The sequence below is a fragment of the Cydia pomonella genome, chromosome 3 (genome assembly GCF_033807575.1).
Source record: "Cydia pomonella isolate Wapato2018A chromosome 3, ilCydPomo1, whole genome shotgun sequence".
Taxonomy (NCBI): domain Eukaryota; kingdom Metazoa; phylum Arthropoda; class Insecta; order Lepidoptera; family Tortricidae; genus Cydia; species Cydia pomonella.
In genome coordinates, this window is record NC_084705.1 from 16,203,539 (window position 1) to 16,217,519 (window position 13,981).

Consider the following 13,981-nt stretch of genomic DNA (forward strand, 5'->3'; position numbering starts at 1 on the left):
ACCATCTGCTTACGCAAAGTGCTTGTGTATTTTGGCTACATTGCCAGGAAGACAGTGATAACCTGGAAAAGCTGGTGATCACTGGTAAAATCGAAGGCGATAAGCCGAGACGCAGGAACCCAATGAGGTGCACAGACCAAATTCGCTCAGCCCTTGATGTGACGCTCCACGGTGCCCTGTATTCAGCGACAGACAGAAAGAGGTGGCGGCAAAGTGTCAAAGAGAAGCTGTTCCAAAGAAGTGGCCACGACCCTCAGGGATGAGGAAACCGATGCAAGGAGGAGGAGCACACTTCCACGATAGTTTACTGCATAATAAGCTATCAATATTACACTTTAAACAACATTAGTGTGCAAAACACATAAAAATATTCTCGAGACGTCTTCGAAATCTTGAATCACGACGACAAGCTTATATATACCCCATCATGAATTTTGTATGGTTTATGGTGGGTAGCAAATAACCCGACCAAATTACGTAAGTTATGTTTGGTATGTTGTCAGGAATCTTGGAACGTGTTTTCAATTTCGTCGCATTGCGTATATTTTGTCCCTCACGGTCACAAGCGAATGGCACGTCTATATAAAATACTAGGTTTATGGATGACATAGCCCTCTAATTCTGCCGCCCGTTAACTAAAAAGTCGCTAAGCCACAAATTGTGGATATGAGCGAAAAACGCGGGAAATATTTTAAAAATATGCTACTTGAAAACCGTATGCAAAGAGTAAAGTAAGTATAATAGGAAAAGAGACCTCTTGAAGCATTTTAAGGAAACTAATTTCGAAGCGCTCTCTGATTTTGCATCCGATACTAGCTATGTATGTGTGCGTGCACATCTACATATGCATCCGTATGTGTAGGTACTTGCGTACTACATAATATTAGGTCTTCTTGGACGGTTTAAAGTAAAAATTTTTGTTTGATTTCTTGTTACTTTGATAGTTTTTTAGTTTACAAGATATCAAACAAAATATTAACTTGCAAGTCGCCCAAGTAGAGCTAATATTATGTAGAAAAGTTTTAAAAGAATGGACACCGAAAAAAAAGACAAACTTTATATAAAGCAAGTACCTATATGTTTATTGTTTTCAATTTTGTATACAAGATAGTAATAGACTAGGTGTTGTAAGTACTTGAATTGTTCTTCTTTTTACCTTTGGTCATCTTTGTGTACAAAGCTGCATTAGCTTCGTCTTCTGCGACTTGTGTCTCACTCTGACTCTTTCATGTACGCATAACTGACTTGCCTAGTTCTCAACTGAGCGTTTCTTCTTTAACCTTAACATCCAACTGGATTTGACTTCATGATATTCCGGAGGTAAAGTAAGGACAGGTAAAGTGCACATTAGGAGCATTCCTGGTAATTTCGTCTCACTCTCTAGTTCCGTAAACAATTCGCACCAGATATTCTTTAAAATAAACACATGCGATGCGTAATGATGTCGTGGTTCGGGTACTTCTTGTACTAATGAATTTCAGGCATAGGACGTATGTCTCGTATACGCACGTACCTCCATAGATGCACTTATCTCGTCTAACTTAGCGGTATCAAATTGCACAAATCCTGGCAGAGTGTCAGCGGAAATGTTTGTCGTAAACAAAATTAAAATAATCATAGCTTGTTTTCATCGCTGCATGAACGCTAAGGAGGATGGTATTTTCTTCTTACCTTCGAAAATATCTGAACCTCCCGGCATTGCCTTGAACACTGTTAAAATTTTAAACCTCCAGATCTTGTAACACTAGAACTATTGGAATCCTAATTTCCCTAATTGAATTTGACTCGTGTTTAATGCTTGCTCCGATTTTACTCTGCTCTGCTATGCACTTTAAAATGAATAGAGAAATAATAAGTTCATATCAATCATATCTCTGTTTACATTAATTTGACAGTAAACAACAGTTGCTAGGTAACAACATTATGAATAAAGATAGGTCTTGACATACGAGGTATATGCAACCTTCTTAATGTTGCATTCATGTCTTTAAATTGTACCAATTTTATAGTGACATCTGGTGATGTAGTTTGCACATTCGGTAGTCAACTTTACGCAAAAGTAGGATATCGGATGCCATTAATAGAAACCGCCGCCATCTTTACTAATGTTAACTACGTTTCTAAGTGTCGCCCCCCTGCATATAATTATGCTTCTGTGACGAAGTTTCCTAAGTATTGATAAACTTTTTACAAAGTAAGACTGCACTGGCCATAAGTAAAAACAGCTTTCGAAAAATCACGCTTTTGCCACACTTCAAAAATTTTATGACAGAACGTGTTCGCCTTTTTTAATACATTTGTTTGTGTAGACTTAATTATATGTAAATTCAAATAATAATTTGACAATGCAGTCGGTTGTGACCTTCGAGAAACCATTACCTCATTTAAGCTTACCGGATTGGGATGCTCGTCTCTACGGGTTAAAGGTAAAGTATTTTTGTTAAATTAATTTTCATGCTCATAACAGGTACGATGGTACTGATAATGTAAATTTTTCGTGATTGCTTGTTGTTTGCTGCCACTTTTCCTGTACTGCTAGAAAAGTCTATTTAAATCGCCTTTTACAAGAACCTTCTGATTATAAAACTAGAACGTTTCCCATGAAACTTCATATAGCCTTGAGCATGTTTTGAAATGATAAATCATTGTCTCGCTCGATAGGCCTGCCATCCCAATCGTTTTGAGGTCGTCCTGATTTCGGCTTCAAATTAGAAAAGTTTTCCTTGTTCCAAACCATGTCAGTGGAATTGCCTTGCAAACAGGAATCGAAAAGCCTCCGCAACATTGAGTATCTATTTAGCTTTGACGCTAAATCGACAGCGGTATTGTGAAGTATATTCACATATAATTAATTGACAAAATATAGTTGTACTGCATGGTACTATTAAGTGGAAGTTTCTCTTCAACTCTTCTTCTTCTGGTACTTTGTTAGCAAAACAAACAAAAACCAAAGCAGGTAAATTTTGAAGGGAGAATTACTAAAAAATATATATTAGTTTAATCTCATTTCATATATTACAGTTTTTTGTTTATTTTATTAATTAAAGTTCAAGCTTGCAATTGACAAGTTGTCCAATTCAGCAAATAGTGAAGTAAAAATTAAATAAGTAATCTGTAAAAAATATCTAATATAAGTACTCTATTTATGTAGGTATCCACTGGTGAATTGAGAAACGAGTTTAAAAACGTACTGTTACAAAGTTAAGCCCTTACGTACTCAGGTCATAATTATATCTCGCTCTCTTTCTCGCTCACACACGCTACACTGTCTTGATCCGCATCACTAAATTGGACCTTGGACTTGGACCCGGGTACGTCCTTAAACTACGTCCAAAAGAGAGGTATGGGCATTGTGAATGTCATCTCGCTTTGTGTGGTAGGGCACAGCCAGTGGATGTCATTCCAGATCTAGAGCAGAGCCCAACTGGGGAAGTACCTCCACCTTACAGAAAACAGCAGCCAAATAACACTAGACCCTACTCATAGTGCTGTGTTCCTGCCGGTGAGTAAGGTTGCCAGAGCTCAACTAGGGGGGGCGGGTTTAGGGTCGGCAACGCGCATGTAACTCCTCTGGAGTTGCAGGCGTACATAGGCTACGGAGACTGCTTACCATCAGGCGGGCCGTATGCTTGTTTGCCACCGAAGTAGTATAAAAAAAATAAAAATAAGGGTAACATATTTATTTAATAATACAGGGTGTTTATTTAGTTACCTGCAAAAATTTACTGGGTGAAGATATTATATAGGTATACTGAGCTTTTTTTTTTTTGGCGCTGGTGGCCTAGCGGTAAGAGCGTGCGACTTGCAATCCGGAGGTCGCGGGTTCGAACCCCGGCTCATACCAATGAGTTTTTCGTAACTTATGTACGAAATATCATTTGATATTTGCCAGTCACTTTTCGGTGAAGGAAAACATCGTGAGGAAACCGGACTAATCCCAACAAGGCCTAGTTTACCCTCTGGGTTGGAAGGTCAGATGGCAGTCGCTTTCGTAAAAACTAGTGCCTACGCCAAATCTTGGGATTAGTTGTCAAGCGGACCCCAGGCTCCCATGAGCCGTGGCAAAATGCCGGGACAACGCGAGGAAGAAGAAGAAGACTGAGCAACTTTTACTATGGGACCAACTCCAAAATCGCGAAAAAAATATTGGGCGTTTCATATATTTTGGTTGCCCGAGCTTGACATTTTCTATGGGTGAGTAATCTTTTTTTTCGCGATTTCGGAGTTGGTACAATAGTAACAGTCGCTCAGTAGGTATAACCTATATATCCACCCAGTAAATTATTGCAGGTGGCTAAATAAACTCCTGTATTTAATCTATTATTATCAGTCAATCATTGGCAATCAGACTGTATACGCATCTATAATAATATAACAACGTCAAAATCAGGTGAGAGGTAGTTTAGTATAGTGAAACCAGAATACTTGGCCATCTTCGTGTTACTATTTATGATACATGTTTGTGGGACGATAATGAACAGCGGAGTACTATTATTATAGTACATTGGGTATGGTGACACATGTCATTTCCATACCTTAAAACGCAAAAACTCGCAAAATGGTACTAAGATGACATGTGTCACTGTACCTCTGCTGTTTGAAAAATAATATAATACTTTGACTAAAATAAAGTACGTTACTGAATAAAAAATGGTCAGAATTTGTTATTGTTGCGATGGTATGTTAATATGTTATTTTGTTAGAAATAATGTATTTTTATTGTATTTCCTCACATGTTTGTAACTGTAAAAGCACTATGAACCTACTATATTCTGTTTTTTTATTCCCTAGACTAAAATGACATTTCATGTGGTACTAAGAAATGTCATGTCTTACATATGAAACGTCATTTTAGTCTACGGTATAAAAAAACAGACCTTAGTATACTCGTACCTCAGTAGAAACTGGAACTTTTGCCAAGCCTCGCCCTGGCAACTAGATACCTTGTCAGAAAATGTCTTTCTTGCCATCTCTCGGCAACAATATGTACTATTTATGAAATAATTTTTATCCCTGCAGGTGACAGCAGATACCCGAAGAGCAGACGCTTTCGATTTTCGTCACAGTGCCCACCAGCTTAGAAATGAGACCAAGATCAAGACTGATTGGGACAGTTATCATAATAACAACCGTCTTAGAGCCAGGTAGCCATCACAGCAATTTGATTTAATCGAATCTAGTCTCATATTCATTTATTAATTCATTATTTCTCAAAGGTGTAATACTTGTAATGAACCCTTGACAACTTTTCGTCTCTGTTCTTGCGTTGGTTATAATTATAAATTTATAATATAAAGTAGACGTGCTTGGAGGCGTATTCAAATGCAAGTAATATAGTACCCACATGATATTAATCTTGTTGTGTCTCACTCATACTAAATAATAGTGCGAGTCAGACGTTCTAGGATTGATATCAAGTTGGTATTATATTTTTAAATTATGAATACCCTTACAGTAGACAATTTACATAACTTACATTCTCAAACGACGCTTTTCAAGTTGGGTTAACCGCTTGGATATCACAGGCTTTTCATGCTCTGAGTTGTTTCATGAACGAAAATGAAATTTTGTACGTCAGAGGAATTAATATATTACGGTTGACAAATTTAATTTTGTTTGCTGAATTCAGTGTGGTGTGGCATTACCTCTTGTTTGACGTTAGTAAGATGAAAAGGGATATAAATTGGTATTTAGCGGTGAATTTTAAACTTTGAGCGCTCGATATTCATTCCTAATTATCTAAACAAAATCCGGCCAAGAGCATGTCGGGCCATGCTCAGGTAGGGTTCCGTAGTCACAGTAGACTGCATTGAACGGGGGCTATTAGTACGCGGTACTTTTGTACGACATTTTGCAATAACTCAATAACGGCATAACCGGTCATGTTCGCTATAGTTATCAAATCCCAAAAAAAATGTTTAATAAATTCCTGATAAAACGCCATTTTTGATGTTTTATTGCTGTTTGTACTTTCCGCTCCCAAAGGATTGGTATCGTCAAAACGAATTTTACTATCCCTAACTCGTAGTAACTCACTCTTTGGTTAACAATAATGATTTGTTTTTAAGGGGCAAAGTTGTTGTAATATGTGCTAATATTGATAACCAATCAAAGCAAGCGAAAAATTCCAAAGTTGAGCGAGCGTAGGGAGTGGTTTGTAAAGTGGAATCTTGAGTATTTTACCTCATGTACTTTGTAAAGCTTGTACAATTGAGAAATACGTGTTAATTAGGAGTTCTGTTCTAGTTTTATTTGCCAAAAGTCGTAACCAGACGCTAGTTCTAAATTATTTACTTCTACCAGGGTATACGAGATAGACCAATGGCGATCAACTCTTCAGGAACTTCTAGATCGTATAGACAGAGAGATGAATGCGCTGAAGGAGGAAAAGGCATCTACGGAAAGAGAGTTGGAACAGCTAAACTTGCCTCTTTTAGTTTGTTCCGAATGTCTTTCCAACAGAGATGGCAGAAGAAGCACAGAATTAACTTATGATCTTGCCGACACTGAATTAAAGAAGGTACTGTAAATATAATATATGTTTGACTATTTGACAATGGCATTACCACGTAACCACATGTTTATGATATTATAAACACCGTGGTGGGTGGTGTTTTTCTATTATTTATTGTATCTATGGTAAACACCATCATAATATGTAAAATTTCAACGGTAGAAATTTCACTTATGGCCTTAACTATAATCAATTACCGCCACTTTTTACGGATCACCGTCCACAGGAACTGTGTGTAACAGAGAGCAATAAAAAGATGCTGATCGATCGGTGTCAGTCAGCTTGGGAGAAAATTAACAAATTAGAGGTCGTAAAGTTTAAGCTCCAGCTGGACCTAAATGATAAGAACGAAACCCTCCAAATTGACAAGGACATGCTCAGTCTGGATAAAGATTGTGCGAACATTACGTATAAGACGGATTCTCTAAAAACCCCAAAGAGGTTTGTATCTTTTGTAGTTAGTACCACAAATTTAAAAGAAATAAGAAAAAACGCCCAAGAGCATGACGGGCCATGCTCCGTACGTAGTTACCCTTCTGCACAATAACAATAGGCTGCCTTGAACGGGGGCTATTAGTATCATGTACAGTCGCTGCAAGAGAGGTGATTGCATACCTACGAGGTCACCTCTCTCTGCAGCTGACTGTACATTACGAGCAAAAGGGAATACCTTCGCAGCGCTATGTACTTACGTGTTTTTACGAATAAGGGAAGACTTTTTGCAATAACTCAAAAACGGCTTGGTCGCTACAGTTTTTAAGAAGCTACTATTTCATGATTTTTTTTTCATATTTTTGGACCCATGGTTCATTTCATATTTTTTGGACCCATGGATGAAATGTCCGAGGGGAGGACGCATTTATAATAGGTACTTCCAAAGAAATTATTTTACTTTATCAAAATAATTGTTTTAAAAACCGCTATTCTTTTTGAAAGACCTATTTAACAACTTCCACACTATAGGGTTTAAGCGACATAAAAAAATCATCTCCACTTTACATAATTTTTATTATTCAGTTTTTATATTACCTCTTTGTTGGCATGATTGATTTATATATATATATATATATCCATGCTTAATTGCAGCTTTCTAGCAGTGACGATCACGGAGCAAAACCGCGGACCGACAGACAGACGGACCAGGCGAAATTATAAGGGTTCCAAATTAACGACGGAACCCTAAAAACTAAGTTATAATTTTTGGTGCAGCTACCAGTCGTTCCATATTCATATCCATCAAGCGCTAGTCGTGTTCGTCCCATTTGTTATCCTTACGAATTCTCGGGATGCAACCTCGTAAAGAAAGTTTGCTTTTTTAACCTCCGGGAGTTCCTCGTTCAAGTAATTTGTAAAAACCGGCAAAAAATGCCAAAAAAGAAATAGCGGCAACATGTACATAATCTGTGAAAATTTATACATTATCTGTGAAAATTTCAACTGTCTAGCTATCACGGTTCATGAGATACAGCCTGGTGACAGACAGACAGACGGACAATGGAGTCTTAGTAATGGTCCCGTTTTTACCTTCTGGATACTTAACCCTAAAAAAGAATTCTGTGAAAAGTTGCACAGGTTTGTTTGCGAGTAAATACTTGAGCTATTGTCAAACAATCCAATTCATGTTCTTTAATTTTATTTCATTTATTTGCTAAGAGATTGCCTGGAACAGAACAGATTTTATAAAAGGATTTTGAATGTGATTTCAAGCTAATACTACTAAAAGTTGTTTATAGGTAACCTATATCATGATCATGTTCCCGATAAGGAATATAATTGTTTAGTTGTTTACTTTATGTATTCCTATTTATTTCAGAATGATAACCTATGACCAATGGCTAGACCGATGCGAAGCCACAAAAAAAATGGCGATAGATGAACTTCAAGAAACTTTGAGCCTCCGGGAGTCGCTATTTGTAGCCAGAGGCCGCGCCAGGAACCTCCTGAAAGCTCAAACGGACGCCACAAATTACATGATGCGTAGGCGTATCTATGATACGCAAAGGGCTAGGAATGAATTAGATTGGCAGAAACTAAAGGTAATATCATTTTTGGTTTCGTATCAGAGCCATTTCCATTTTCCGTATCAATTATCTATCAGTTTATATTTATGCTCGTGGTAGCGTACCTATAGACAATTGTTGCCTCGTAATTCAGTTGAAATATAGAGGTCGCTGTACGGTCCCGTACATTAGCCGATAGTTTTGCTTATCAAAAGTCGACCATTGATAATAGGAACCGTGCGCGTTGGTGGGCAGACCCACCCATCCACCCATCTTGTGGCCTAAATCGGAAGACACTTCACGCCAATAAACATAAGGCTCCTGTGCTGCCGCCTACAGTTCATGCATGCTCCCTATAGGGATGTTGTTTAAATTTTTCACCTCACCTATCCGGAAAAGGGCTTTTTCTTCCATGCTAGGAGGGATCAAAGTAACACTTTTCTTTTCTCTCTATTTTATTAGCTTAGGTATATATTTTAAAACATAACAATATTAACATTTCCCTCATAGGTGATGTGTCACATGGTAGCAAAATTATTTCCATCTTGGGCGTAACAGACTTGAATCCCTCTCTACGCTCAGGATTCAATTTTAGAATTCCTCGTTACTCTCGGGATTCTATTACAGAATTCTTCGCTTGGTTTAGAATTCAATATATGTACGCCTTAGCCGTAAATATGTCATTTTGCTCCATTGTGACACAATCCACAATTTCACACCATGTACGAAATAAAGCACCAAAAAACTATTAGACAAACGTAGACAGCAGATATTTTATGACACAGTTTCTATTTAATCAATCGGATAGAACTATATTGCGTAGGTATATTATAACTTAACCGTGGCGTTGTTCTGTGTTCCATATAAATTACGAGGTGGCTAATCGTTTTGGCACTTCTAAAAAAACATATCGCGCAGTGTAACGCACATCTATTAAGGATATTAAACTAGAAGCCAAGACTTTTTCTTAGACATTACATAACTACAGATATCAATAATGGGAGGTATCCCGAAAAATATCTTTATATGAATATCCATCGCTAAATAGTGATGGTCAATAACGCGTATAAGTTTTCTTGTTACCTTTTATATCTTAACATTGAATAGTACAATCACCCAAGATTATCAGCTTTCGTCATAACATAATATCCCATAGTTGTCTAAAGATACTACCACACCAGCTCGTAAAGGTCCTCTTTAATGATCAAAAACTGATGAAAAAGTTTCATTTTATCCACAAGAGTGGCAAAGTAATTTTGAGTTTCTTCCCTTTGTTAATGGGATTGACTTTTAAGTGATGATTTTAAATGATAAATATTTAACAGCGTTCATTTAGATTTGATTTGTTATGTTTTACAGTAAGCATTTTTCTCTTGTTGGTGCAGTGAACAATTTTGTGTTTGATTTTGGAATCTTTAGCTTGCTCTTGTATCAATATTAGTACGAGGAGTTAAACAACAACTTTGCGCCCTTGTATAACAAATAACAATTTTTTGTAAATTTACGCATGTTACTTTCGTTCGCGACATCCAGTTGTCGTTACCGATCCGGATCGTATATATCCGTGTGGTCGTTTGGATCAACTAACTTTTAATAATCTGACGAAATTAAGTGCAAAATGAAGCCACCTCGTATTGTACACCACTCTGTCAATTATTAAAATCTTTTTTTCTAAAAGTCTGAAGTTCTTTTATCACCATACCCCTAAGTACCAATGAAAAAAAGTTTATCTGTCTTCTATCCAGATGGAAGAAAATATGGACAAACTAGCCACAGAACTAAAAGTAATGGGGGAGCAATTCACCGACAAAGTAAACGCGTTAAAAGTGGCCGAGACCCGCCTGGAGACTCGAGGGTACCGACCAGGCTCCGAACTGGCTGCAGACGAGGCCGATATCGGGTTGAAAGAGGAAGTGCGCAATCTAAGGGAAACCATCAGGCAATTGCAAGAAAAACTCGACTGTGGAAAGTAAGTTAAGAATGAAGTCTGACTAGTCAAGTGCAAAAATATGTATCGAAAGAATCGTCTCATAAATATGGTCCTACGCTCTTATTACACTGGAATAAGATGCTATGGGACATATTTTTGAGTAAGATATTTTAGATACTTTTACACTTGACTCTACGTAGCGAAGCGTGACAGTGAGAAAGTGCACACAGACATCCACAAATAGTCGACACCAGGCCCTAGGACCCAAAGCTTCGAAGTCAACATTAGATATATGTGACTGACCAAGGTACTCAAAAATATCTGAGCATACGCTTTATCGTCTTAATAATAGCAGTTTTGCTCAGGTATTTATGTGAACACCTTGGCCGCTTCGATATATTATTTGATAAGATGGGTATTAGTCTAATATTATTAGTGTGTTGCCATGGTGACCCATACGACTTGACAATTCGTGCACTAATAATATTAGTCTAATACCGTTCGAGAAATGGGCCCCTGAAGGTGACGAATGTATCCATCTTCTACTATTAATAACTCTTTGGAGCACCAATTTGGAGTATTAAATGGTAATTTAATACGTAAATAGAGTTAGTAAACAAGAATCAGAAATGCTTAGTAAACAGTCAAATGGATTGACTTACGTAGAATAAAATTAATAAAAGTCTAACGCTTAAGCTTGAAACTAGCTAGTAAAATACAACCATGTGCCTGGATAGCCGCGGATCGTTCCTCATTATCGGCCGTGGTCGAACATACTTACCTATCGATTTGATGCATAAACTAGGCCCAGGGCTAACGGATGAACCATAACTAGATTTCAGCTCAAAATAACGATCCGCGGAAAGCTTGTTACATCGCTGACAGGATTATGCTGTGAAATGTACAAATCCCACGGGGAAAGTCCGCCGTTTTATATAATATCTCCTTAGTCCCGAGTTCCTTTTAAAGGTACAAAATCAAATCGAATTTTGAACTATAATGGAATAAAAGAAGGTTCCAAATACAAAACAGCAAAAATGACTCTGGGTCTTAGGAGGGTATTCTGGGAACTACAAATGCCGTTTCTCTATATCTTTTTTGGGTTTATCCTTGAATCACCGACAAACGTTTAGTCGACCACTCGTATCACTTCATCAAGAACAACGAAAGAGACAATTAATTTTGTCGAACAGTCGATCCAAGTAATATTTAAAAATTAAGTAAATAATTTCGCGGAAATTCTCATATTGATCTTACCCGATTTATATGTAAAAATAGATTTTTAGTTTCTAGTAAGCTTTAATTTTCAACCTTTTTGTTGAAAATTAAGCTTGGCATTTATGACACAATGCGCCTAATTTTTCTCACCTGCGGGGTTCTAATGTGATGCCTAATAAATTATTGTTATCATGCAGGTTAGGTTCAGCCACCCTCGGAAGTCGCTGTACAATTTTAGTACTTTATCGTAGTACACACAGAATGCTACGGCAGGGTGTTCCTTTAAAAAAATTACAGTTCATTAAGGCCCGCAGTCACGGGACGATTTACAGCACTTTGAAACACCTGATGAAACGGAGACGATAAATGTAATATGTGTTTATGGTGAAAGGATGTTCATGTGTTTTAATTAGGTCACACTATATTTCCGTTTATCTCCGAATATCGACCAATTTGATTGAGGTTTTCTGTAAAGGATTTGTAATACAAACAATACAAAGGATTTGTACAGGCAAATTCGAGTTTTAGTTGTTGTTTAATTTTCGATCTGTTGCCGATATGATACTGATCTGTCAGTGTTATAAGTGACTTTTTTTCAACCAAAAATGGAAATATTCGATGTCACTTATAACACAGACTAACACATAACACAGATCAGTATCATATCGGCAACAGATCGAAAACTAAACTCTAATTAGCCTATCATAATGATTCTTTCTTAGTAGTTATGATAGTGAATGAGATATGGATATAGCGTTATTGATTTTGGCGGAGAATTTTACGACTTTCTTTATACTAAAAATTATATTTACCTACCTATTTTTTGACAGATTTACCCTTACCTTCACCCAGATTGTGTTTATTTCGGTGCTACCTATTAAAAATATGTTAATTCTCTACATTTTTACCTGTTTATGACGGTGCATAGAAAAATAACCAAAGTAATATACTGTAGAAGTATATATCAAATTTATATTTACCTAACCATAAGCTTGAATTTTAGGGCTACGTACAACGCTCTCGAGGCAACTTCTATCAAAATTGCTATGGATCTGGCTGACAAAAACCAATCTTTGGAGACAGACACTCGTGCCCTGGAAATGAGGGCGGCCCTGGAGCCCAAGAAACCAACTGGCACCGACAAGAACCTGGTTCTCGCCAGCATGGCTGATGAAGTTCCCAAAACGGAACATTAACAAGTTGATCAAAGATTCACCTGGAATACAATTTTGGATTATTTTTTGATATCTTTTGACATCGCACACCTGTGACGTGACGGCAATATCGCAAAATAGTAGTAGCAGCAAAGTATTTTTATAAAAATCCATAAAAAGTATTAAGTAATTTCTAAACAAAAACCTTAAAAAAATATTTTTGTCAATTTTAATGTTACTTGTTTCCAAACTTTAATTTTCGATTTGCAAATTAGAGAGCCGATTCGAAATCAAAGGATTACGGCTTGAAAAAGACAAAAAAGTAAGAGAGTTTGCCAGCTCGCGTTAACATCACTTTTACAAAACTATTTGGTCACCGTGATGGCTCGTGTAAAATAACAAATTTGTTGCCTGAAAGTTACATTTTTATTTAAGATTGTTTCCTTTTCTCGCAATAATTTGGCAATAATTTCATATTGATTTCCGCCTCGAGGCAATTTTCTCGGTCGTCGCCTGAAACATGTCTCGAGATCTTTCAAAAGTTACGAAATTGCCCATTAAACTTTTTATTTTGTCAAACTAGATGCCGTATATTGTAAAAATTATCAATGTTGCCTATTGTGCTATTATTTATGCACTATCAATAAATGATTAAAGAAAGATAATATATTTTTATTTCTTATCAAAATATCTAAAAAAATTAACGATGTAAATGGTGCAATTTTTAAATTTACAAAATAATAATGGTTGCCCATCCTGAATAAAACAACCTTTAAAACGTTTATTTATAATACAAACAAATACAATTATAAAGAAAAATACCTAAGAACTAAATCCTGCTCGTAAAAGGACAAGAACACTCGAAAGCTCTAATCAAAGGGTTCAACAGCAAAACTGCTAGGGAGCTTTTAGGGCTCAAAAAACACAAAGCCTGCGCGGTGACCAGAATTTTGACTGGACACTGTAAATTGAACAAACACATGTTTCAAATCGGAAAGAAACAAGACGCGACATGCAGGTTCTGCCATGAGTCAGAGGAGACTGCAATGCACATTCTCTGCTCCTGTGGACCACTAATGTCAAAAAGAAGTACCCACCTAGGGCGGCACGTATTGCAACCCTATGAGGTACAGAACATTACGGCCCAAAGAATCTGGAATTTCCT

General features: G+C 37.0%; 1 protein-coding gene across 1 annotated transcript; it reads left to right on the plus strand.

Moving 5' to 3' along the window:
- Nucleotides 1-1,570: 1,570 nt before the first annotated feature.
- Nucleotides 1,571-13,645, plus strand: LOC133516161 (tektin-B1-like). The gene is made up of 7 exons (XM_061848940.1): nt 1,571-2,426; nt 5,020-5,144; nt 6,304-6,520; nt 6,741-6,955; nt 8,328-8,550; nt 10,260-10,483; nt 12,666-13,645. Exons 1-7 carry the CDS (start codon nt 2,346-2,348, stop codon nt 12,856-12,858), a joined length of 1,278 nt encoding a protein of 425 aa, XP_061704924.1. The 5' UTR covers nt 1,571-2,345; the 3' UTR covers nt 12,859-13,645.
- Nucleotides 13,646-13,981: the final 336 nt, after the last annotated feature.